The sequence below is a fragment of the Rhinopithecus roxellana genome, chromosome 4, assembly GCF_007565055.1.
Source record: "Rhinopithecus roxellana isolate Shanxi Qingling chromosome 4, ASM756505v1, whole genome shotgun sequence".
NCBI lineage: Eukaryota > Metazoa > Chordata > Mammalia > Primates > Cercopithecidae > Rhinopithecus > Rhinopithecus roxellana.
In genome coordinates this window covers 124,046,132-124,068,794 of record NC_044552.1, presented here as the reverse complement: position 1 = coordinate 124,068,794, position 22,663 = coordinate 124,046,132, and the positions used below count along the sequence as shown (strand labels likewise).

General features: G+C 35.6%; 1 protein-coding gene across 1 annotated transcript in view; it reads right to left on the bottom strand.

The window, feature by feature from the left end:
- MOXD1 (monooxygenase DBH like 1) overlaps positions 1–22,663 on the bottom strand; it is a 112,450-nt gene that overhangs the window by 70,051 nt on the left and 19,736 nt on the right. Inside the window, exons 2-4 of the mRNA XM_010357901.2 lie at positions 16,496–16,642; positions 14,396–14,563; positions 14,174–14,257 (exon numbers count right to left, since the gene is read on the bottom strand). Coding sequence (XP_010356203.2) covers positions 14,174–14,257; positions 14,396–14,563; positions 16,496–16,642 — 399 coding nt within the window. The remainder of the gene's footprint in view (positions 1–14,173; positions 14,258–14,395; positions 14,564–16,495; positions 16,643–22,663) is intronic.

Here is a 22,663-nt window from a genome sequence, read left to right as displayed (position 1 = left end):
GAAGGGCCCTTCAAACTTAGGTTCATACAGGTTAAATAAAGTGTTAAAGCTCCCCTACTAGACTAAACAAATGGTGTTCATAATACACGTACTAATAACACCTATGTGTGTAGCACATTTGCACTGAAGAGTTCAACAGAGTAATTCAGATCTCGGGCATTAAAATTAAACAAGGCTAGGTTCCCACCCCATGTTTACCACATCTGGCCCCATGACATTAGGGACGACATTACATTTTTCTGATCCTGTTTTCTCATCTAGAAAATGGTATAGTAAGTAAAGCACAGTGTTTGGTACATGATGAGCAATCCATAAATACTTGTTTTCTAAAATTCAGTATTTTAAAAGTATTTTCAAAGTAATCTTGAGAAGATAGAAATTGTTATTTTTATATTATATATGGGTATATACTAACACCAAAGTCATAAAAGTTAAGGGAAAAGTAAAGGGACATATTCAAAACCAGGGCATGATACTGATTATTATGATAAAAACCCTGTGTTTAGTTTGCATCCAAAAGGACCAATTTTACCTTGAAGGTATGAGGCTAAAATCAGCTATTATGGAGAAAATACCCAATTTTATTAATAAAGGTAATTTTATAAAGATTATGGAAGATTTTGATAACTAAGAGAAACAAACATACATCTTTGGAGGATGAAATTAAAGCAGTAATATTCAAAGCTTGGGCAATAAATACATAATTCCTCGAGATCTTTTTTTAGGCCCGTGTTTCAATAAAATAGAAAGCAAAATGAGACAAGCCTTTTCTATAAAGAAACCCACATATATCACATACCTTTAAATTATTAAGAAAACACAACTGACATTAGCAATGGAAATGGACACGGCTCTAACAAACTCCACTGTCAAGTCACTGGCTCTAGGGAAGCCCTTGTCATTTCCACAAGAACTGAAAGGTCATCATCCTCTTAGGAACTGCCTGCAGCTTTCCTTTTGTTTTGTTGTTGCTGTTGTTGTTGTTGTTTGTTTACTTGTTTTTCTGAGACAGGATCTTGCTCTGTCTCCCAGACTGGAGTGCAGTGGTGAGAAAATGGCTCACTGCAGCCCCAAACTCCTGGGCTCAAGTCATCCTCTCACTTCGGCCTCCCAACTAGCTGATACCAACTAAATGTTTTAAATTTTTCTGTAGAGACAAGAACTCTCTCTATTGCCCAGGGTGGTCTCGAATTCCCCTCCCAAGATGCTGGGATGACAGGTGAGAGCCACTGCACCCGCCTAGCTTCACTTTAAAGAACTAAATGGTTACTTGCATATGTGTGCAATTAAGAGGCTGGCTTTATTTCCATTTTAGAGAATATGATACAAATTGCCAGAGTTTTAACAATAAATAAATTTTTTAAAGCCACACAAGAGTAACATTCAAGATAAAATTAGTGACCCCATTTAGGTATTAAAGGCCTCGGACTTCAGTTCCCCCATCAGTATTACACACTGGAGACTTTGGTATGGTTAAGGCATTCTCTGATCAAAAAATCCATTTATCCTGACAACAAGTAACTGCAGGGATTCTGCATTCTAATTTGGTATATTATACTATGGGTTTAAAACTTAGCCAGCAGCTGTTAGCTGGTTTTAGTATGGGCAGATGTTGGTTGTATCAAGTATTCTTTGCCACATGTGGAACCAAGTGGAGCTTCCTCAGAGACCAATGTGTAATACTTCAGAATGTTAATGTTGAAGTCAGGGTCCTTTCTTTTAGTCAATGAATGCTGTTTTCTGTAGACCTAACAGTCATGTTGGAGGCTAAACCAGCAAAAGTGTTTATATCTCTTTTCTTTTTAGATAGATCATATTCCCCAGGGAAAGGAATACTAAAGGAGAACATTTGCAATGGGCAAATTACTTAACCTCTCTGGGCTTCAGTTTCCTCATCTGTAAAATGAGGATAGTAACGCTGCCTACATCATAGGCTGTTTATGAGGACTGACAATCCACAAAATGTACAGTGCTTTCAATAAATGTTGGTTCTTAACATCCAATTTTATTTTGATACTTAAGCACATAAAACAGAGGTTGCCTCTGTTTACGCCTCTGCACTCATCCTCACCACATCACTACTTCCCCCTACCTAAAATTTATCTCCTCTGTGCTTTCCCCAAATTATTCTCTCCATATGGCATGGGACTGTGCTCAGACAATCACTGCTTTCTCCTTTCTTCTTGCCCTTTACTGCCACTATCACACAGCTTGACACAAACGTTCATTTGGCAGCTTTGGGGGCTCTCTATTATTTATGTGTACATCTCTTCTTGCCATCCAGACTGTGAGGTCTTTGGGGTGAAAACTACGTGTTATATTGCTCTATATACAAGACATAGCATTGAATGCTGTCCAAAGCAGACACTCACTAGATACTCTTTGATTCTTCTTCATGATTTGCAGCTGTAGTGTGAAGGGATGTTTCCAGCTGATTAAGATATATAGTGGGCATATCGAGTACACATCTGAGTTCTGAAACATACCATAAACCAAGGTGTCTCTCCTATATTTTCAACATTTCCTCAGGACAAGCTAAAGACCGAGAGGCTATGGGAGCATTATTAACAGTTATTCATATGGTCTTGCCTTCACTTAATTTTTAAAATTCTACACAGAGCAATTCAGTGAGATTTCAGTGGTGCAAAGATCTCTCTTTATTGGTAATGGGGTGCGTTTTAAAGTCAGTGAGGTGGTTTTCAGTGTATGGTTCCTAAAATGGACCAATTACATTATAAACATGAATGTATAGCATTAACTTCCACGTATATATTTCACTAGAACATAAATCTTTTTTCTTTCATAGAAGAAATTATCCCTTCTATCTGAATTAGTTCAATAAAACTCAGCTGTGGTTCCAGGAAACAGCTGGGGTTTTTGCCTCTCCATTTTCACCAAAAAATAGCAAGCAATGCATCAAGGAATAAACTATCTCAAAACCATAAACTGCTTAACTCTTCTTCATGTGCCTGCAACTAACATAGTATATTTTGGTAGACATTGAATGTGTGTTCACTTTTTACCATATTTGTCTAATAAAATAGTTTATTACTATAATAAGATGTATTAGTGCTACTTAATATGAAGGGCATTTTACTAGGTGCTATAAAATGTAACTTGACAAATACAATCTCCTGGGAAATTTTAATAAACATAAAACAGTTATTTTCAAACAAAGGGTTTATATCAGAGTCACTTGGGGAACTTTCCCAAAAAACAGCAACAACCACTATCATCACAAAAGCCTGGACTCCATCCCTAAAGATTCTGATTCTAATGTGCACCCTAGGTTGTGAATCAAGAAAAATACAATAATGGCTCAATGAAGCAAACCTCAGCCATAACATTTTTGATATGTTAGTGTAGATATACTACTAAGCTGATATATAATCTGAATTTTTGATGCACAAACACATTCATGTTAAATGACCCAAAGACAGTCTTGATACCTTAAAGAAGGTATTGATACCTAAGTAAAGGTGTGAAAAAGTATCCTCTGATTTATGAGTTTTATAAACTTGAATACAAAATATCTCACTTATCAAAAGTGAGTTTCTACATATAATTTTTCCTGCTAATCACTAAAAGCTCTGTTTATAAAAACTATTAAAAATTTCATTGTTGTATCATAGGGCAATAGACATCTTCCTGTTTTGATAAGTATACAATTGTTTACACTGAAAATAGAAAACATAAAAATAAAATTGACCTGTTATATCCTATGGCAACACACAAAAATGATCTGAATTCCTTTCACCATTTTAAGAAAATCTTTTATTATGATTTTATTCATATATATTTATACATTTATTCTATAAATTTCCAACTTTGTCAATTCCAATAATACAATGAAAGAAGTCTTAGAATTTTAAGGGTTAAAGATCACTTAGAACAACTTCTCAGTTATACAGATTTATAGTCTTTGAGTTGTGTTATTAACATGAATTTGGTCTCTTGAGAGGCACTGTAGTGCAGTCACATTAATTTTCAGCTGACCAAAGGTTAAGGTAAGATTAGAATGCAGACTGTCAGCCTGGTTCTTAGGTCTTTTCTGAGATGCCAACACTTCTAGTTTTCTCCCCAACAACATATATCTCTTCGTGTTTTAGAGCACTTTAGGCATTTTGTCATAAATTTAACTGCCAAGTGAAAAATGTTAGTATTTCTTCTCACGAGTAGCTTTTTACAGATCGTTATAGCAAAGGGGAATCAAACAGTCCATTACCATTATTTTCACTTAACTCCAAAAAGATCTTAGCTTGGCTTAAACAAAGCTTCTGGCTTACTTCCAGCAATCTTTATGCTACAAGATGTGTCCAATAAGATTAGCAGGCTCATTAACTTCTTTCCACTGAAATTATTTCCAATTCCTTTCTCCCTAATATCATCTCCAAGATTTAACATGAAGCCTTTTTGCAGCCATATGCATAATCTTTAGCCTAATCATCTTAACTCTAATCTTACTTAAACGACTTCCTAAATCACGAATGAAACTTCGTATGTGTCATCCATTCTTAATGAGCATTTGTAACCCCCAAGGGTGAAATCACCCAGCCTCTGCATACTCATAGGCAACTAGATCTAAGTCAGTTTCCAGGATCTCTGGACTGATGTCTCTGGAAGATTCTGGTGGGGTCTGCTCACACAGTCTTGTGTCTATGCATTAATTCTGTAGGACTCAAAAGTAGTCCAGCACAATATAGTATTGTGCACTTCCAAATTTGTTGAGCGTAGATCTCATCTCATGTCAAATGTTCTTACCACAAAAAAAAAAAAAGAGAGAGAGAGAGACAAGGAAACAAGGGAGGTAATGAATACGTCTATTACCTTGGGTGGTGATGTCACTGTAAGTGTTTGCATATGTCCAAGCTCATCAAATTGTACAAACTAAAACTGTGCAGTTCTTTGTATATCTGTTATACCTCAATAGAGCTGTCAAAAAATAAAAAGTAGCTCAGGTTCTGACAAGTGTACTTAAAGAACTCATGGCTGGATATAAGCTATCAGACATCTTCTTCCACACAAAGTATTTTTCATTGTAACGTATGGATCTTGAAAAAAATCATAAGGCCTGGATAGATATTTAGAAGTAGAAGGCTAGCAAAATTGTCTGGAGAAAGCCCTATTAGTATTGCTCAGAAGATCTGCGTTCAAATCTTGGCTGTACTTCACCTAATTTGTGTAATGTTGAGCAAGCTACATAAGCTTGCTATGTCTCAGTGTGTTCATATGGCAAGTGGTGGTTATTCAACGTACTTTGTGGGAGGCTGTGAAAACCTAGTGAGATAATGTATTTAAAGTGTCAAAAAAACCAAGAAAGTATTTTACCTACATACTTCCTTGTATGTAAGTAAAAGTCATTCATAATTTAATGTTACTACACCTCTTAATCCCATTGTGTTATCGACATCTAGAATTCAACATAAATATCTTAGTATCATTTCAATAAAGTGCTGTTAAATTATTTACTAATTTTTATAATGAATGATTACCAAGAAATGTGCTAGTGCTTTTCAATTTTGTCATCTAAACTTTTGTACTACCTGAAAAAGATATACAAGGTTGGAGTAGACTTGGGTGGTAGAAGAAAAACTAAAAAATAAAAAAAAAAATGGTTTTATGTCATTTGAAATGGCATTATTTTAAGGCCATGGAATGGAAGACTAATGGGTGACTTAAGAATGTGAAAGATTATTTCCCAGAGGATAGTCACCAGTTGGTTTTTATCCTTACTTAGACAAGAACAGGAGGAAATTAGCTTAAATTTCATTTGGGTTAGAGTAATGGAAGCAAGCTATGAAATCTAATTCCCAGAGAATCTTTTCTTCAAAATAAAATAGAGACTTACTGCCTACCATTGTTTCAGTGCAGCCCTGACTCCAAGAATGAGAAAACACTAGATGAAGTTTTTGTCGTTCATCTCTATAATCCCCTGCGAGGGAAGAAAACAAGCAATAACGAGCCTATTATGCAACAGGTGTTTTCACTTGTTTTCATTTCATTTTTGCTGAAAATTATTTTCCTTACTTTGCAAGTCAAGATGCAAGCTATGAGCATTTAGTCTTCCCAAGGTTATCGAGTGAATGAGAAAAAGAGTTTGAACACAACTGCTACCTACCTCCAGAACCAATTCTCGTACATTGCACCAACTTATCTCAGTAAAGTCTTGCTCACCCTGGCACTCCTAATTTTTAGCTTTATTTTAAAATGACATTATCTCTGTGACTTAAGAGGTATCTGAAAACTGAAGCAAATTGGGAATACAGCCAGTACTTATTGAGCTATCTAATACATTGCCAAACATACAAGCACTCTACAGATACTGCCTTCATTTGATGACAGCTAACACACAAGGCAAATACTGTTATTAGCCCTACGTACAGATGGAACCTAAGGCTCAAGGAAGTTAAATTGATTGCCATGGATTCCACACTAGTAGGCTGAGGAGCCAAGCAAGATTCAAACCAGTTGGTCTGACCCAGTAGGCCATGCTACAACCACTAGATAATACGGATATTATAAAGATTTGTGGTTTCAGAATTTGATTTGTTGTGAATACTTTACATTTGCAGCCTTTCTGTGTTTAGAACCAGCTGTTACCAAAACTTAATAGCCATTAAATACTATCAGTAACAAGTTTAGTTAAGTGCGTGAGAATTCAGAGATCAAAAAGTGAGCGTTGTATAGCCCAGAAATAAGAAAGTCTATGAGCCTCTTTTCAAAACAATCAAGTATTTCTGTCAACAGACCAAGCAGCCACACATGTCTCTAGACATTCTGGATTCTCCTGGGGATTCTGGGGCACTTTGGCATGCTCTAGAAAGGACTAAGATGCCTCAAAACTTATGCTCCAAGTCCATGCTCGAGGTGCTAAAGAAAGGGGCCTTTTTCACTTCAAGGGAGGCAGTGGCGTACTCAGTATTTTCACCTCAGCATGCCCCGTGACTGAAAAGCATGCATGTCAGGAACTCAGACCACAGGGCAGCAGTCAAACCCCAGTGCAGACTTCTCTTTTTGTTTTCATCAAATCACAGATATTTAGAAGTAGAAAGAGCCTATTGAGGTCATCTGGTCCAATCCCTTTATCTTACAGACAAGGAATTTGAGGACCAGGCAAGGTTAAGTACTTTCTCTAGGGTCAGAAAGCTAATTAGTGACAGAGTTAGCAATAAATCACTTCCATGAAAAGACATGCTTTCAAAGCAAATTTAATTACCTTGTACTCTCAAGTGACTAATAAGAACACCCATGTAGCTAGACGATCTCCAGTGTTTCCGTGAAGTAGATGTAACTCAAGAGGATCTTGAATGAACTTTCTATAACATTGAGTCAGCAGTCTTTCAAATGCACTAATTTGAGTCAAATCATTACTTTTAGGGGAAGTGTTCTTACCAATTTTTTTTCTGTACAAAGTTACAGTTTCAGCCACAGTAAATGCCCCAGTATTTTCGTCTCTTGTCTAGTAGATAAAAAATAGTAAAACTTAAGATACATTTAGAAATGAGGAACAATTTTTGGCATCCATAAACACTGTACCATAAATTCTTAAAGGAAAATATTCTTTTGATTTTATGGCGTAACTTTTTCTCTAGAAGATCAAGAATTATCTATTTTGTCAATTGATGACAAAACCCAGAGGTGCAGGGGTAATCTATTGGTGTTAATAATTTCATAACCAAATAAAGTGTTGCAAAATATTTAAAAGAAATGGAAAGTATTTTCATGTAAGATAGATTATGAAAGTTAATTTCTTTCAACATGAATCTAGCTAAAAATCCAAAAATTTGCCTGTAGAAAATAAACAGAGTTAAATAAGAAAGGATAAAAAGGAAACATCACTAAGTAAAAAGAAAAAATTCTAGAGTTGGAATGGATATGGGTTAAAAACACAAATAACCATTAAGTCAGTAGTCAACAGCAAACACCTAGTCTCCCATATGAAAAAGTGAAACAGAAGGTGAACACATGAAAAAACAATGAGAACTAGACGGGACAGTCTGTGCAAACGCAGGCTGACAACAAACCAAAATGCTGCTTCCAACAGTGGGATAAACTGCATCAATTAAAATATGTCTTGAAACATTATTTCAGGAAAGAAGGAAAAAGATGTACTGTCAGAGAAGAGCTAATTCTGACAGCCATAAAAGCATGTAGTTTGACATTGAGAATGCTCAAATTCCCAGTTAACTCAATTTAACCCCAAAGACTTACACATTCTCAGAAAATAGAAACCGTCTATCGCATTTAACATTTCAGAAATGTGTTAATGATAAGGTTTTCATTTGACTGTGTCTTTTTAAGTGAACTCAGTAGAAAAACGGGCAGCAACGTCCATTTGACATATTGCATTAAGCCTAATGTTCATGTTACGTGCCTACTATAGGAAAATCAATTTTTGAGTGGCTATTTCATGGCTCTACAGTAATCTGGCTTCAAGAACATTCCATGGCTGTTCAATGTCAATTATTCTTAAATTTTCATGTTCTAGGAAACACTCCCCAAATGAAATCATTGAGATTTATGAATGCTACCTATCGAAGAGAACAGATGCATGGATGTTTCATGGAAAAAAAGAGATGTTCTGATCAGTATCAAGTAATAAAGCATAGCATTTCTCTTCCTGTAGCAATTGATGATGAAGAGGATGATGACAGCGTTTTACCTCAACTTCACATTTCTCCAAAGCTGAAGATTTTCTAGGTGACCTCCCTAAATGAAGTGATGGACAAGCTAGGTTTTCTTTGGAACTCTGACTGCCTAGAAAGGATTGACTTGTTCGGGATCCCTCTGTAATCCAGAAACCTAACAAGATGATCAACAGATTAGCAATTGTGTGTTGCTAGTGATCTACAAAATTTTATTGAATTTACTTACTTTGTTTAATAGAAACTATGTTCCCAGCACTGTTATAAATACTTTACAAATATTAAACTCACTTGATTCACTTAATACTCATAGCAATCTTGTTAGGTAGGAACTATTATTATCACCAATTTCCAGAGAAGGAAGCTGAGGCAGAGAGAGGTAAATTAATTTGCCTGAAGTCACACAACTAGTAAGTATAATCCTCTCTTAAAACTCAGCAATGGTCAACCTTTTAGCTTGATGCTGCATCCTTTTCTGGGCCTTCTCACTAAATGGTAGTTTTCAATGAAAAGTCATTCAGGGAGCCACACTGAAAATGAATAGTTGCCTGATCATAAGAGTTGAGTTTATTAATAGTTTTCTAAGTGTCAGATACTGTGCTAAGTGCTTAAAAAAACAACAACTCCTGTTTGATCCTTAATGTAAGCAATTCCATTAGGAGGTACCACTTGCATTTAAGTGAAAATACTGAGCTGTGGGTGGCTAACAACTTTTCTGTAAATTACATGGCTAATAAATGGAAAACAGGAATTCAAACCTGAATCATCCACCCAGTCATGGAACCCACCTACTGTAAAGCATGAGGTGTACTGCCTCCCTATTAAGGAGCTAGTCCTTTAAGGAGAGAGGACTAAGGGATGATGATTTTGGCTGACTGTTTTTCTTTTTTCTCCTGTTTGCCATAATAGGCCATCAGCAAGTTTTCTATTAAATGGAATGAGCCACATCACATTTAAACAGATATATTACGAGTGTAGTTCATCTATGAGAATTCCCTGACAATAAAAGCCCCTCAAAAAAAGCAGTGTGTTAAACCAATTCAGTAACCCCCATTTCTAGCAAACTATATCCGACCATGACTAACAGCCATGACAATGCCATTACTGTTGACTAAAGAGAGTGGTAGAGTCAATCTTCTTTAAAAAATTTTAAATTTACGGTAAAGTCACATCTAAAATAAAGCTTAAAAAGAGTCATGCTGAAATATGGAGAGGTGGGCTGCAGAGTGGTCTCATGTACCTGACACAGAGATGATCTCACATGAGAAGTAAAGTTAAAATATAAATTACCAAGAATATTCTTTTCTACAATTTCTATATTCACCTGCAATGTGATATGCTGTCATCTGATAATACCCGCATTTTCAAGTCACAATTTTACATTTTTTTCAAGAATCAAAATACAAATCAATAAATTGAGATCACAAATGAGTTGCAACAGCTAATAATTTTATTGTAATCCTTTCTTTTCTAGAGATAAAATCAGTTATGTTTATTTTATATTTTAGTAATTTTAGAGATTATTTACCTTATTTTATAATTTTAGAAGCAAATAATTTTTATGTGGTTAAAATTTAAATTTTAAATGTAATAAATATTTTTAAATTTAGTGATTCTTATCAAACTACTAATATATTTTCTTTGCTTAGTCTTATAGTTACCATAAGTATAAAATGTATGCAGTAGTCCTCCTTCATCTGAGGGGAAAACATTGCAGAACCCCCAGTGGATGGCAGAAACTACAAACTCTATACATACTGTGCTTCTTCCTATACCTGCATTAAAGCTTAATTTATAAATTAGGAGATCTCTAATACTTTATTGTAAGAGCTTGACAACAATAACTAATAATAAAGCAGAACAATTATAACAATATAATGTAATTAAAGTTATGTGAATGTGGTGTCTCTCTCTCAAAATATCTTCTCATACTGTACTCACCCGGAAGGTGAGTACACCTTCTCTGTGATGCGAGATGATACAATACCTACATAATAAAATGAAGTGTGATGAATAACATAGGCATTGTGACATAGTATTAGGCTACTACTGACCAGAATTTATATTCCTGAATCTCTGCAACTATTCCTCACTTGCAGTAAATGACTTGGTGTCACTCATTTCAGGCGATCCCTTGTTGAAGTCTTTGTATAGGCTCAATGCTTTCTAGCGCAGCACGCTGTCGTCAATCGGAACATGTTTCTGTTCATGTCTTCTACCCATAAATTTAATGCCTTTTCCATTTCAACAAACACTTATCATGCACTGTGCCCGTAGCTTTTGCAGTCTGAAGTGAGACAGCAAAACTGGCATGAGTCTCTTTTTCCTTCTTCACAATTTCACAGAGAGAAAATTCATTCTTAGCATAGGTCTTAGCAACCTTATTATTTTTTTCTTTATTAAGTTGAGAGCTTTCTCCTTTTCACTTAAAGAAGCACTTGATGGCTTCTCTTGGACATATCTGAATTGCTAGCTAGCATCACTACTCTTGTGCTTTGGGGTCCATTGTTAAGGAAAATCAGGGTGACTTCAACACAAGAACTCCGATACCATGACAATCTGATAACTGCAACAGTAAGTCTAATAACTGAGATGGCTACTAAGTGACTAAAGGATGGGCAGCATTTCCAGTGTGAATATACTGGACAAAGGAATGATTCATGTCCCAGCTGGAATGAAGCAAGACAGTGCAAGATTTCATCAAGCTACTCAAAATGGCATGCAACTTAAAATTTATGAATTGTTTATTTCTGAAATCTTCCATTTAATATTTTCAGATCACAGTTGATCATGGGCAACTTAACCCCTGGAAGCGCAGATAAATTGGTCTAGGCACTATCAACATTTAAACTGCAAATACAAACGAATTCTTTGTGTGGATTAGACACAAGAAAATGAAACTGATTTCTCACAATTCAACTGTAATCGATATTCTTACAACTCACTGCAAATGACACACCACACAATACGATATAAAATCAATCTTCTCATTTCTGTGAAAGTACCTTTTGTTTGCAGCAGAAAAGGACTGAGGCTTTTTGATACAGTGATTTATGGAACTTAAAATAAAGAATAAGGAGAAGCCCTTAACTGATGGCTTTTCAAAACATAGGAGTCTTTGATTTTATGAAAACAATAGATACTTTTCTTAAATTATTAGAAATTATCTCTACTAGAAAAAAGAGCATGGAAATCAGACAACTTAAGGCAATTCCTAGATTTATGAGTTCTACATCATTAGAATTTTGTTGAAACCTTGAATAAGTTGCAAATGAAAACTGGTTTTGAAAGGCTGCCTTAAAACCACTTACATATTACTAAATATTTTGAATTTATTTTTTCTGTAGAGCTCTCTTTGTTTTTGAATAATATCCTATTTGAGTTCATTTTCAAGGAAAATGTTTCATAATACTTAATAAACTTTAAAATATTTTAAGGTTTAGCAAGATAAGGAATCTATCCCATAAGTAGTATTCTCACATAATAATAGGATTTTAAATTCTAGCCACCAAACCTCTGTCTCCTGTAACAACAAAAGTTTGTATGAACACTCCCTTGTGACCTACTGTTCCTCCCTCAAATCCCCTCTTGCTCAAGGTAAAGAACTTTTGTTGTCTAGAAGACCTCCAAACATTGCAAAAAATGCTCCAATGCCTTTTATGTTGATACAAATGTCTACCAAAGACAGCTATGTATTCCCAAAAGTACTTAATTATAAGTTCGTGTACCTGAGAATTACTTGATATGCTTCTTATAGGAAAGTTTATCTGAGTATTATTTGATATGCTTCATACAGGAAAGTTAGCGAAGAAAGATGAGGTACCAAGCAAATATCCTACATAGAGGGTTGAAACATACGCTGACCTCTCTGAAACATACATAATTAATTTATATCATTCAACTCAATTATTAGCATTAACAATGGCAAGAATAAAAATGCATTAACAGTAAGTGGTTAAGAAATTTACAATTAATGTTCGCCAAAAAGTGGATAAAGGACTGATTGTTTGAAATACTTGTTTTTATTTCTGAATCTACACTTTTACATTTGTCTCTTAAGCCAGGTTCCAATTAAATTTACTGCAAATGACATACAGTATATATAAATGAAATATTCTCCTTCCTGCGAAAGACTTTTCATTGGTACAAGGGAAGGACTTAGGCATGGTATTAATTATACAAAATTAGAATTTGCATTCCCCTTTTCCATACACAAGGTAGAAAATAACTTATTGCACAGAGGTAAAAGATTCACCTGCAGTCACACTATTGGTAAGTCTCCTGTTTGCAAAAATATCCTATAAATATTTAGGACTACCTATTAACTCAATAACATTCCCTAAAGCCACCCCCTTTGCCTCTGTATGTAGTTATGAATCATTCTGTAAACCAAAGGCAGAACTGTAAAATATTTGTAAACAAAAGGAAACTAGGGAAATATATTAGAAATTAACAAATTTAAGCCACAAATAAACTTATCAAATGTGCTCAGTGTTTCTGTCTCTGCTAAAATGTCTTGAGGTTGATAGGAAAAGTATTCTGTCTACCTTTTACAGATGAGAAAACCTAAGGCTACAGCATTACCCCTGAGTGACTTACCTGAGAGCACATAGTTTAATTAAAGGGTGGACTTACGATTCTCAAACCCATGTATTTCCCTCTAGATTCCAGAGTCTGGCAATTCATTCCTTATCCACACCGCTTCATTACATAGTCTGGGGACTGACAGAAAGGGAGCAATGTCTGGCCTTCTGAATGTTTACAGTGGTCCGTATGCACTATTTAATTCTATCTTATTCTTTCTTGTGTCTTGGCCATGTCTCCCCAATCTCACTGTAAGTTCTTTGAGAGCATGCGTCATACCTTTGGCCTCTGTGGAACTGTCAACAATTACTAGCACACAGCCAAGGACTTGTAACTTTTAAAAAATATTTGTTCATTCACTAAGTAGATGCAAAAGTTCTGGGAGGCCTGTTCCAGAAGGGTGGAAAATAATTTTATGGCACAGGCAAATTGGGTTTATCTACTACCCAATTCTGTATTTTTTTATTTCTGTAGAAATTCACTAATTTTCTTTCTTCTATTTTCAAAAAGATATTATAACTGTTTTTTTATGACAGTATCCAGTGTTTTCAATGAAGCAGATGTTCTCAAACATTATTGGTGAGGAATGTAAGCTTTATGGGTATAATTTATCAATATGTAAACATACTACTTTAAATTGCAATTCCAGTAATTCCAATTGTGGAAATGTTGTCTAAAATAATAATTAGCAGTGTCCACGTGCATACCAAAACTTGTACCTTTGACATGTAAAATTAGGAAATAACCAAAATATTAGCTATAATCCAAGCTTTCAGACTCTTGAAACAGTATGCAGGTGAGCCAAGCCAGCTCTTTGTTCTCTAAAAATCTTTCAAATAACTGAAAAACATTTCTGTATTTTTTACTGTTTTCATTATAGTAACAACATCAGTTTCTTCTTCCATTCATGCAAATTAGTTTTAGCCTATGAATGAGTCACATACCTTTATTACATGATGCTTTTCTTGGAACACAGGAATCTTAAACATTTGGCACCAATATGTTGTATCTTTGTTCGGGATGGGGACCTGTCTTAATAAAAAGAGGAGGAAGACACAAAGTCACCTTCTCTTAACATGCGCCTGAATACAATAATGTAAGCAAAAATGTTCATATACACTTTGAATAAGCCCATCCCTATAATCATAAAACCTGAAAACACTTACGTCCTGATTTACCAGATCAAAGTACTGTAAGGCTGTAGACAGCACACTGGTTTTCTCAGGATTCAATAACCGCAAACTCTTGGTGCCCCTATTGGAGTCATGGTACTTGGGACCAGCTTCTCCTGCATCTTCGTGGTGGTAGGCCCAGATCACTCTCACAGTGCTATCCTGGGGTTCAGACATGGGCATGGTTAGGTCTCATGAGAGCACTTTCCTTACCACTGAGTTGAGTTTAAAGAACTCTATTGTAAACAAGATATAGAAGTGAAGAAAAGACAATAATGACAGTTGGAGTTCTCAACATGGTCTCTAATATTAATTGCACAAATTTGATTAATTCATTAAGGGTCCAAATATATGAGTCACTTTTTGGAAGGAATCATCTCTCAGCATGCAAGATTATGTGTTCCAAAACATACTGAAGGACAATTGACTCAGTAATTACACTTTTAAGTGTATGACAACAATAAATCATTGTCATGCCAAAACTTTAAACTTGCAACTGGTAGCTTCTAAACAAATATTCTTGTTCAGCAGCAGAGACTTTGGAAAATTAAATGCCATGGAATATTTTGGGGAAAAATAAATTAATACAATAAACATTAAAATTACCTAAGACTTTTCCTTTTGCAGTTGTTTTCCTAGGCACTAGCCTAGTCATACATATAAATTTGCAGAAAGTATAAATATAGAGGGATTTCTAATTCTGGATTTTTTAATTATACTACCGTTAATCTATAGTCATTTTATGAAACCGGGGAATTTCCTAGGGACTGGTTTACCACAACCACGGAAAGTACTGTCAGATGAAATTGGTTTCCATTGAGCAACCAAGAGAGACTGCCCAAAGGGCTATGGGGTGGGGAGGATTTGAGGGGTGTAAAGAAATTGTTCAGTCTTCCCACAGATAAAGGTGTTTTTGCCAGATCTTAGTAATAAGAACTTTGAAAATAAAGAATAAAGCAAAAGCTATTTATTTTAAACGTTCTCTTTGCTATATTCTTTCTTAATAAGTCAAATGGCTATAATTATTATTCCAATTAAAGTATAATTGCACTGTATATTGCATAAAAAGTAATCCCTCTCTTTGCATGCATTTTTCTGCCTCGTTTACTCTTTATGCTGAATGCTAATCAGAACTGCTTCATACTTTTTACATTCCCATTTTTGAAGCTTTGATCTACAAAAAAAGGTAATTGTATCGGTCTATACAAAATAAAATTAATCCAAGCAATTCATGGAAATGTCTGAAGTATTACATATCTTCTAAATATTTAATTTGAATGCACATAAAGATATTAATTTTTGCATGAAGTCTGAAAATAAGAAATCTCATTTAATATGCCAGTGGGCAATTATAATCAGCCACCTATTCATCTTGATTTTAGAAATGTACAAAGATGAGTCCATTACAAATCAGATGAATTATATCCTAATATTCAGATTCATAATTCTTTCTTGTGTAATGCATTTCTTCAAACATTTATCTGTTGTGTATTTTCAAACTTTATGGAGAAGAAACCAAAATGTATTTATAGCTAAATCATACAAATTTTAAAGGGATCTTCAGAATGTTAAACTCACACAAAAAATGGATTTTATTGAAATTTATAGTCTTACATTTTTGGCTTCTAAAAAAAGTAAAAAAGAAAAAACTAAAAAACAAAAAAACAAAAAAAACAAAAAAAGATTTCAAAAATATTACAAAAAAGACTATATGGGCCGGGCGCGGTGGTTCAAGCCTGTAATCCCAGCACTTTGGGAGGCTGAGACGGGCGGATCACGAGGTCAGGAGATCGAGACCATCCTGGCTAACACTGTGAAACCCCGTCTCTACTAAAAAATACAAAAAAACTAGCCGGGCGAGGTGGCGGGCGCCTGTAGTCCCAGCTACTCAAGAGGCTGAGGCAGGAGAATGGCGTGAACCCGGGAGGCAGAGCTTGCAGTGAGCTGAGATCCGGCCACTGCACTCCAGCCCCGGCGACAGAGTGAGACTCCGTCTCTAAAAAAACAAAAAAAAAAGACTATATGACTTAAAGGGCTTCACAAGTGTAAATATACAATTTTTTTAATGCATGCATTCACTCATAGATGCCTTACCGTTATACTCTTGTCATTTATGTCACATGTATGCAGCTCTCTGGTAAATTCAATTATTGTGTGTGTGCTATTTTCCATGGCATATTCTAGATGGTAATCTTGTTGAGTATCTTTCTTCAACTCTCTATTTGCATTTGTAAAATAATCCTATGGAAAATATGGAAAAGAAAAATCAGGATACCTAAATACAGAGAAAAAAGAATTTATAGGACCTTTAAAAACAAAGTCTTGTTATCTGGAGTTATTTTATAAATCCCGGGAATTTCCAAGGGGCTGGAGTACTCCAACTGGGGAATCAGGTCCCTGGAAAACTAGTCCATCTTTGAACTTCTGACCTTTCAGGAAAACATAGTGTAGATTGATAATATTATAGAGCATCAAGAGATGGAATGAATGAATGTTTGATACCATCGTGTGCCTTTCCTTCCTTGTAAGAATTAAAAGAGGGACTATAGCACTATGAAATGTCTTACCACAAAGTTAGCATGTATACAAAAAAAGTTTAATAGCTAGTTAGCAGCAAAGCCAGAATCAGCCCTAAGGTCATCACTCTTTTCATTACAACTCCTGGTGGAGCCTCACTTCACCATTCACAAGAGCAAAGAGATGTGGGCAAGTGCGGATTATAGGTTGTTTCAATATGACTGTTGATGGCATATTCTTATTAAAATAAAATGCAATGGGAAATATGCAAAGAAACAAAACTAGTTGAATTACACAATATCGAAAAACTAGGGAAGCTTTGTTTTGGGGGAGTAGCCATAATTTGGGTACTAAACTTCTTCAACGGTGTACCTATCACTTCTTTTTGAGACAGAGTCTGGCTCTGTCACCCAGGCTGGAGTGCAGTGGCGCGACCTCTGCTCACTACAACCTCCACCTCCCAGGTTCACGTCATTCTTCCAAGTAGCTGGGGCCACAGGCGCCTGCCACCACGCCCGGCCAATTTTTAAATATTTTTAATAGAGACAGGGTTTCACCGTGTTAGCCAGGATGGTCTCAATCTCCTGACCTCGTGATCCGCCCATCTCAGCCTCCCAAAGTGCTGGGATTACAGGTGTGAGCCACCGCGCCCTGTCAGTGTACCTATCACTTCTGGGAGGCAGACCAGTGCAGTGGAGAGAACATGGGATTTGGAAGAAAATGACTAGGATGTGACTCCCAGCTGTACTCTTAAACAGCCTTGAAGAATTGTTGAAGTAAAACTCTGAAAGCTTTAGTTTTAACATTACTAAAATGGGGATAATATATACCTATTTTATAGATTTTGAAAAATAAACAAATGAGATAGCATGGGCAGGGGCATAACTGCCTACATGGTTAGTGCCCATTCGATACATATTTTCTCTTTTGCACCATAGTTTGGTTTTATCCCCAAAATATCTTCTTATGCCTTTTACTATTCACCTACTCTGTTGAGTCATCAAAATCACAGTATTAATTTTTGTCACTTATAAAAGACACAAAATTTGCCTTAATGACAGCCTTTCTGGTTTTTCAGTAGCTAATGATATTTTATTTTTCAGAAGTTGTACAGTTGATTTAGAATATACATGCTGAAACATAATTATAATTACTTTTACTAACAGTAAAATTGTATTTGAAGAATTGATTGCTATGTTTGACTGAGAAAATGCAATATACAAGACAAAACCTCACATTGTCTATAAAAGTCATACTCAAATAGATGGCATTTGGCATTTTTATTCCTAGCACCTTTGTACGGTAATTATCAAGTGTGCATGTATTTCCCATCCAGGGTACCACATCTAGATTTTCTTTAGTATGTTAAAACCCCAAATTATTGGCAATGCAGAGTCCAACTCACCTTTCTTCACAATGTTAACAATAACTACAGCTTCTTATATGCACCAGGCCCTGTTTACACCTATTACATATATTAACTAAACTAATCTTCAAATCAAATCTATTAGATAAAACTATTTTTCCATTTTACAGATGAAGACATCAAAGAACAAAGAGGCTAAGTGACTTGCTCAGGATTTACAGCTAGTAAACGGAAAGGCAGGATTCAAACCCTGGCACTCTGGCCCGAGTCTGTATCCTTTTTCACTCTTCTACAGTGTAGTGGCCACTGCTGGCATAGGATGGGTACATTTATTTTTGTTTATTTTTTCTGTCTCCAGAAATTAGCTATGTCAGTTTTTCACATAAAATGTTACTTTTCTTCTGCCAAAGTTGAGGTTTGTCAAAATTCTTATTTTGAGAACTGGGTTGCAATTGTGAAAGCAATTTAAATGAAATACTCCTGTGAGTCTGTGATTTTCCCATTTTTCATCACATAGATTTTCAATATGTAAATGAAATAACAATGTCTGTATACAACGAGAAATTTCGATTAGTTAACTATGCCTTTTCACTGAACTCATACTTCATTACATGATCCAAGCAATCAGTTTTTGCAATACAATACAAACTAATCAGTTCAAAGAGTAGAATAATTATCCGACTCTTGCAAATATGTTTCCAAAACCATTATTTCCACAAAATATCCAGTTGGTTTGCCAATTTTCCACTCATTCTATTTCCACTCAACAATAGCAACTCCTTCCAGCTATTCCACCTTTTTCTGGCTTTTCAGTTAACTCAGTTATTAGAAAACGAGAGAAACTTCGCTCAATTTACGTTGATGACCCCTTGCGCCATCTGCCCTGTGTAATCAAGTGAGTGCTTAATATTTAGAAAAGACAGCTGTCAATTATAGCAAAGTTCTGAACTCCTGGAAAAATGCAGTTGTCTAAAAGAAGCTCATATCTTCAACCTCCCTGAAGGAAAATATGGTTGGATCTTATTTTATATAAAATTTAAATATGAACTAACCTAACCACCATGGTAATTCCACTATAATTTTTTTCACAGGATGGACGCAGTGGCTCATGCCTGTAATCCCAGCAATTTGGGAGGCCTACGGGGTTGGATCACCTAAGGTTAGGAGTTTGAGACCAGCCTGGCCAACATGGTGAAACCCCGTCTCTGCCAAAAATACAAAAACTAGCTGGACGTGGTGGCAGGCGCCTGTAGTCTCAACTATACAGGAGACTGAGCTGAGGCAGGAGAATTGCTTGAACGTGGGAGGCAGAGGTTGCAGTGAGCCGAGTCTGTGTCATTGCACTCCAGCCTGGGTGACAAGAGCAAAGCTCCATCTCAAAAAAAAAAAAAAAAAAAAAAAATTCACATTTTCCAACTTTGAGGTCCTATTTTGGAGGCAGATCTTTAGATTTGATTACTATACACCTTAGTTATCCAAATAATATTATTTAACATGTTTACTTCAGCTGGGCCCTTCTAATGGCTGGCAATCCATGTTAATCTCTTGCTATTTTCTGAAGACACCTCCCAAAACAAATATTCTAAACCTTCTCTATGCAAGATTCTGACATTTCCCCACTCTCAGCTTGTGATTACACATCTCAGTTTATTGAGAGAATTTCAGTTATGAGATATCAGAGCTCCCATTTTCATTCTTTTTATCCTAAAATATCTACTTCATGGAATAAAAATAACAATAATGATTTTAAAAGAAAGCAGAAAAAAAGAAAAAAAAAATAAAGAGAAGATGGAATAAATAGAAAATAGATGTCAATGAAATGGAGAAACATCACAATAGATTCTACAGACACCAAAAGGTTAATAATATTATGCTTATCTTGAAGCCAAATAATTGGATACTTTAGATGAGAAACAAAGTCCTTACAAGACAAAAACCAGCCAAAGTCATTCAGAATAACAGAGGTACTCTGAATAGCCCTATAGTCTACTCATGGGTAAAGACCTTCCTAAGAAAATTCTAGGCCAAGATGCTTTCACTTGGAATTTTACCAAATATTTAAGGAAGAGGTAATACCAACTGTCCACAAACTCTTTTAGAAAATGAAAGAGGACAGAACACTTCCTAACTTTTTTTTTTTTTTTTTTTTTTTTTTTGAGACAGAGTTTCACTCTTGTTGACCAGTCTGGAGTGCTGGAGTGCAACGGCATGATCTCAGCTTGGCACGATCTCAGTTTACCGCAACCTCCACCTGCCGGGTTCCTAATTCTTTTTTTTTATACCAGCATTACTTTGTCACCAAAATTAAAGATACTACCAAAAAAAATTACACACCATTATTACTCATGGACCTAGATGTGTATTTCCTTAAAAATAGAAATAAAAATATTTCTTAGCAAATAGAAGCCAGCAACATAAAAAAAGAATAATACAGCATGATTGTGCAGAATTGTCTTAACATTAGAAAATCAATCAATACGACTTAGCACATCAAAAGTCTAAAAAAGAAAAACCATATGATGAACCCAATAAATGCAGGAAAAAAACAGTTGATAACATTCATTCACTGCAGAATGTCTCAGTAAACTAGCAATAGAAGGGCACTTCTTCAGTCCTTTAAAGGGCACCTATAAAAAACCCACAGCTAACATACTTGATGATAAAAGACTGAATTCTTCCCCCTAAGTTTAGGAACAAGTCTGGGAAACAAAGCAGGCACATTTTCCACATGGAAAGCCCTACAGGTGATTGTCCAACTTGAACAGTTTATTTCTGTTATTCCCTGGCTCTATTTTCACCTCCCATCCCCTAACTAAGGACTTCAAAGTTCTGTCCTTAAAATTATATTTCTGTCTTCATATTTCACCATTTGGGAATCTCATCTGCTCCAACAGTTACAAATCATTACCTTTATTCAGTATCACATATTCAAAAGTCTTTTTCACTTGGAAGTCTTATTGTCATTTCAAATGCAATAGATCCAAAATTGTATTCATATTTTACTTGTGTTCCTGAATTTCTTTAATTATACTGCCATTCTCCTAGCTATCTAAATTCAAAACTGTAGTCTTTATTTTTTTTTTCTTTTTTGAGACAGGATCTCACTCTGTCATCCAGGCTGGAGTACAGTGGTGGAAACACAGCTCACTGCAGCCTCATCCTCCTAGGTTCAATTTTATTTCTTGTAGAGATGAGTTTTCACCATGTTGCCCAGGCTGATCTCAAACTCTTGAGCTCAAGTGATCTGCCTGCCTCAGCCTCCCAAAATTCTGGGATCACAGGTGTAAGCCACCATGCCCGACCTGTAGTTTTCTATAACTTCTTTCCTGTGACTCACATCTCCACACGTAGTCCCTGCTTCTATCAAGTCTTCCTTTGAAAATGAACCTACTTTTTATTTCTATTTCATTTTGACTTCTCCTATCTCCCACAGTCTACATTTACATACTCTGTCATAGTCTTCCTTGAAAAATCACTCTCAGCATGTCACTGCATTTTATTCAACTGTATACAGTACAAAGTCTATAATTTAGAGTCCAGGTTTCCTCACATTGAGCCTAACCTGGCTTTCCAGGTTATCTATTATCAGTCTCACCGCAGGACCTGCACTAATTGCTCCCTTCAATTACTCTGCCTTTTCCCAGCTCTTCGCTTTTGTTCACATTCTTCTTCCCTATCCCCCCAACTCTCTTCACTCAACTAAGATATACTCTTCACTAACTCCACCTACTGAATCTCTTTTTTTCTGCTAAGGCTCATGCTTCTATTTCCCCTATGAAGTTTTCCTTGATCATTCCAACCAGAAGTGATCATTCCCTCTCTGAATCCCTATTCCTCTATTTACATTCCCATGTAGCATGCAATCTATTCTAAGCATTGCCTTATCTTCTCAACCATGTGATAATTGCCCAGAATTAAAAAGTTAATCTGAGTATTTCAGTTATAAATTTGTGCCTTTAGAATACTTATTTACACTGTCAATGGAACAAAAAAAAGGGGGGAAGAAAATTATTTTCCCATTTGCTCTTAATTATATTTACACATGGTTAAGACCGGATATGGAATGTGTTTAACCAGATGCTAGAATGAATTTGGGTCTGCATGATCTGCCATACAGACACATCTGGCATTGAAATCTGGGAATGTTATTGTGACCTTTTAGCCGCTACATGCACATGAATCTTAGGAAGCTGACACTAGTATTCAGAAAAAAGAGTTTATACATGCAACAACTATTTGAAATCCTTTTACACAAGGAGATAATCCCCTACCTATTTTAAGTGAATAAGAAAAAAGAATAGATCTAAGAGGGAGAAGTCATGTTTCAGAAGGAATTCTGATGTTAATTTACATCCTCAGTACCCAACACAGTGACTGGC